The sequence below is a fragment of the Buceros rhinoceros genome, unplaced genomic scaffold, assembly GCF_000710305.1.
Source record: "Buceros rhinoceros silvestris isolate BGI_N320 unplaced genomic scaffold, ASM71030v1 scaffold6918, whole genome shotgun sequence".
Classification (NCBI taxonomy): Eukaryota; Metazoa; Chordata; class Aves; order Bucerotiformes; family Bucerotidae; genus Buceros; species Buceros rhinoceros.
In genome coordinates, this window is record NW_010425039.1 from 60,417 (window position 1) to 65,374 (window position 4,958).

The following is a 4,958-nucleotide window of genomic DNA, read 5'->3' on the forward strand; positions in this document are numbered from 1 at the left end:
TCGGCATTCTGCAAGAAGCTTTTGATTGAGGTGACCTCTTGCTGTTTGATGCTCATCTTCTGTAGCAAGCGCTGGCGAGCTAGAAATCCTCTTACAACTACCATAGCAGAAGGAGAAAATAGGGACCAATGAAAGACAACTAATTAATTGGTGAATAACAATATTACTGCGTGTTCTGGTGTAAATGTGAGCAAATCAAGTTCCACCAGTGTCTTATACAAAGAAAGAAATAAATGTGATGGCGTATAAATAACATACTAAAATGGAACTTTTTCTATGTTCTACTGCCAGTGCTTAAACCAAAGTATTGGCAATAAATTCATTCATAAATTTGAGCTATCGCAGCTCAAAACGTTTACTTTCACTGAATGCTATTTTTTATGACACTACAACTGGAAACTTAGATGTATGCTACAGATTGTGAAAGCATACGTTTACACTGCAAACATCAAAAGATCATTTGTTTCAAAATAAAAGCCTGAATAAATGATTGTTGCATTGAATGTAGTAGGAATTAAATGACTGATTGCTTTTGGTCAACTGTAAAAAATGCTTTAAATATTTCGATGTACCTAAAAAATTCAAAATAAAAAACTACACAAGATTTTTTAGTATGACTTAAAGACTGTTTGTGGCTCATTTCCTTTCAGTAAGAAAACTTAGATTAATTTAATGCAAATTTCTCAAATGTATCTGTCACATCATGTCTTCATTTTTCAGTTCAAAATTTTCATCTGTATTGCATCAGCTTTATGTATCTGTTAGGCCTATCTTCCACACTCTTTGTCAGCCTTATGTTGGGAGATCTTCTATAATAGCTTTCTGTACTACTTTCTTAAGTATGTAGATTCACTACATCAAATTCTACACAATCTCAATATCACCTAGACCCCTGAATTTTCAGAATTACCCAGCTGATCAGAAATACAAAGCATAGGGACCTTCATGGTCATGATGAATTTGGCACCTGTAATAGAGGATACTAGTATTCCCTGAACATATGTATTGGCTTAGAAGTAAGAAATATGCTAACTCAAGGTGGTTTACTTGTGTTGGGTTTTTTTTAAGTTCCTCAAGATTCTGATTCCTTCCAGATCCAAAATCACTACTGTATACCTCACAGACAAGAACTTGTTTTAGAATTATTCACCTGCTTCCTGAAATATTGTCAGTTTTCAGTACATCAACTTACATGTATCAAAAACAGGTCAAAATTCATCATTGCTTATTGTGGTTACTCTCATTCTGGTCAGCTGAAAGTTTTTTGTGAGTGAAGTCAGCAGGCAATAGCCTGTATAAGATGTTCGCCTGTGTTTGGGGGAAAATACTGAAAATGTCAATATTAAGATTGTAAGATAAAAAAATGCTAAAATGCACTAGGCCTTTTTAACAATGTAATTAAGTTTCTGTCTTAGGAATACCGCAGAATAACATTACATGACAAAAAGTCAAGCTGAATTAATCTAAAGGAAAAATGTAAACAGAGAAAGATACAATTAATCTAAGAATGTAAAATGTTAAACAGCTAATAGAGCAGGCAATGTAAAGTATTTTCTATCAGCTTCTATGTCCTTGTTTAGATATATAAAATACATTTTTTATATATTCACAGTGTCCAGCTAACAAAATACAAGATTGATTAATGTTAACATACTAATACTGCTTCTACCAAAATTCACTGGGTTTTGAAACATTCAAGTTCAAGTATTTTGAGATTATTTATAATGGACAGCTTTGAAGGCTTACATTTTTATAATCCCAGCCAGCCATGCCATTGTCAATCCTTTTAGTTACATTCTATAAAATCTGAGTCCTTTAAACCCTGAAACATTAATCCACTTACCCAATTTAGTTGAAAAGGAAATTAATAGTACAGTTATTTGTTGACAATTTTATGAGAGTATTCACACTGAATATACATGTTACTGAGTCTGAATCTGTAATGTTGCTGTTGCAAAGGTAATGAATACAGGCATAGAACATTATCAGAGATCACTGCTCACAAAGCTTAATAATCAAAAATTGCCCTTCACTTCTAGTGTTTTCTTTCAAATTATCTGCTGCAGAGCAGATAGGGTATTCGACTAGTGGTTAAGCATCAAATCCTGGATGACTTTGGAAAAAAGCCTGTATTTTAGAGTAACATTTTTACAAGTATATGTGTGTTTCTGCATACTTTTACCTGACAAAAAACCCCAAAAGGTTGGTAACACCACTAAGGTTGGTTAGGAAAAGGAAATACAGAGGTCAGTCCTCTGATAGGCCTGTTAGCAGGCATGAATGATGCAGAGTAGCCTGCTAGGATGGTCCAGTAAAATGATATCCAGTACAGCTAGCTGTAGCATTTATAGACTGTACAGCTACTCTGAACTATGCACTTTCACCAAAATTGAGATGTTTTGAAGAAACATTCAACAGTTTTGTTCAGAAAGGGCTGGCAGACAGAAATCCCTCTTTTCTTCTGCACACATTTTCATGAACTGAGCGGGCCAAGTTTTCATCAGAAGATGGATGTTTCACCACATTTGCTTCTCTATTAAGTATTTGAAAGATTTTGTCTTCAGTTAACACAGAACAAAAAAAAATTCATAACCTCAAAAACTGCTGTGAAATGAAATTTTCATCTCCTAGACCTTTACTGCTCAGTTTAATCTAAAACTGTATGAGTCTTCTCATACAAGATTGTCTTCTGAACTTGCTTTGCATTTATGTAGATCTAAAATAATTCTTGCTTATGCAAATTAAAATAATTGAGGTTAGCAGGGCAGAAAAATATCTACTTCTTTACAGTTCATCTAAGGATAAGGATTAGAATAATCAAAATTCAAGGAGAACATGGATCTGGGTTATGTGAGAAATGTATTAACTATCGTGTATACAATGCATTACAGTTTAACTCCTAATAGACACAAACTCTGATGGAAGAACTTCAGCATGTTGGATTTTGTTACAGGTACAAACAATTTTCTCAGTGATTCAATAAGGTCAAAACATCCCATATGTAGTTCTCATGACTGTGGAAAAGAATACAATACAGTCCCTAAACTCACAGACCTGTTTTTAAATAAAAAGTGTTTCTGCACATGCTTTCATGTTCATTTTGAACCCTTTCTTTGCCTGTGTAAGTTAACTTTCAGGACACCAGAAGAAGACTTACGTAGTTTGTTTTGTTTTGTTTTTCCCCAAATTTATGGGAATGTTGAAGGGATTGCTAGTAAGACGGATGTAAAAACAGTTGATAAGAATTCTGGGTAAGACCTGTTTTCCCTTTGAGTTAAGTCCTTATATGGGTATATAATATTAGATTTTAAGCTATTAAGTGAATACAACAGGGTGATTCATGAAAAAAATCAGACCCAAGTTATACACCCAGCTGAACTGTGGCCTATGTTAACTGTGACTCTCCACTTTTATTCCTGAACTGCTACTGTTTATATATTCTTAAGTCTGAAATATTGTGTATCTATCTGACTAAAAAACCCAAGATAATTCTTTGTCTTTTTAATTTCCTTTAGAAAGGTGATAATGGGAATTGTTGCAGACATCAGCCAATTAGATAAATAATGCATTGTGTGAGGGAAGCTTCTTCAAACAAAGCAATATTCACATTTTCAGCACTTATTTGAGATTTTGATAGGAAATGGAACAGAAGTAAGAGGAAATCAGGAGGCAGTGTATAATACCTCCTTTTAAAAATGTGCCAAAAAATGTCAGTGTGACCTTAGTAAATATGCAGGCATAAAAGGGGGAGAAAAAATGCCTGAACATGAAAAACTAGCAGTCAAATATGAAACCTGTAAGAAAAGGGGGAAAAGAAAGACAACTAAAATATTAAATTATTAGCTTTGTATTCCCTGTGGATATACTTGAACACATTGCAATTCTGTATCACTGTTGTGCTATTTGATTTGCAACAAGAAGTTAAAGGTGATATTAATGCTTTGAAAAATCGCTGAAAATACTTTCAAAAGGAAACATTCAATATCCCCTAAGTTTTAATTATAGTCAACAGTTTGCCATAAAATTATCTTTGACAGACAGAAAGTGCAAGCACCACCAATATTAACATAATCTCAAAAAGTCTGTATAAGTAGTTAGCTGGAAATACATTTGTAGCAAAATGTATAAAATATAGCAACTATTAAAGGAGGAGAAAATTTTTCATTGTGCAATATTCTGCTCAGTGTATAAAGTGACAGCTCAGGAATGCAATTGTTACCTTTTTGGCAGGTTATAATCTTCTTCTGAAGCTGAAGGCACAAGTCGTTGAGATGGTCAGCTTGCCAGTACTTAAGAAACACTTTTCGGACTCCTATCTAGAATACAAACAGCAGGGAAACCTTCACCATCAACAAAAAAGGCCAAAACGATGACAGGTAAATAATGATAGTATGTACACAATCCAGCTGAGGGTTGAGATGAGATCTGCAATTTAAGAACAGCACAATGCCAATACTTGTACAGAGAGGTGGTATCGCTTGGTTGAATAAAAGATGTATTTGGAAAGGACAAGTGAGCTGTCAGAAACAGTCCCCCTTCAGTTCCAAATCATCCAGAACCAATACTATAATCTTCAAGTTAAACACAGGTTGGAAAAAAAATCATTCTGAATGTAATTACACCAATGTGTTAGACAACATAATAGAAAATAAGGTGTAGCTTTTATAAAACATGGAGATAGGGACAAGGAGAAGGGTGGCAAGCCATAAACCCACGTGGAGCAGAAAATGGTAACAGATAGCTGCCATCTGTGGAAGAGAAAGTTGGAAGGATGGTAGTAACTCACTGCCATTAGTGAGAATGATCCTAATGTTGAGTAAAATTATGAACCCTGGTTCCAGCCTTGCCTGCTGAAGTTGTGCTGCAGGTCTCCTTTTAGTATCAAGCCTAAGAAGTCAGAGACAGAGAGACTAATTTCTGGAAAACAATCACCTCAGTATTGATTGAGTGTATGAGCT

At 34.5% G+C, this 4,958-nt stretch overlaps 1 protein-coding gene across 1 annotated transcript in view; it reads right to left on the minus strand.

Moving 5' to 3' along the window:
• The window catches only part of LOC104497709 (unconventional myosin-XVI-like), a gene marked incomplete at its 5' end in the record, with an annotated part of 50,368 nt that extends 46,052 nt beyond the window's left edge, over nt 1–4,316 (minus strand). The window contains 2 exons of the mRNA XM_010140990.1: nt 4–97; nt 4,220–4,316. Coding sequence (XP_010139292.1) covers nt 4–97; nt 4,220–4,316 — 191 coding nt within the window. The remainder of the gene's footprint in view (nt 1–3; nt 98–4,219) is intronic.
• Nucleotides 4,317–4,958: the final 642 nt, after the last annotated feature.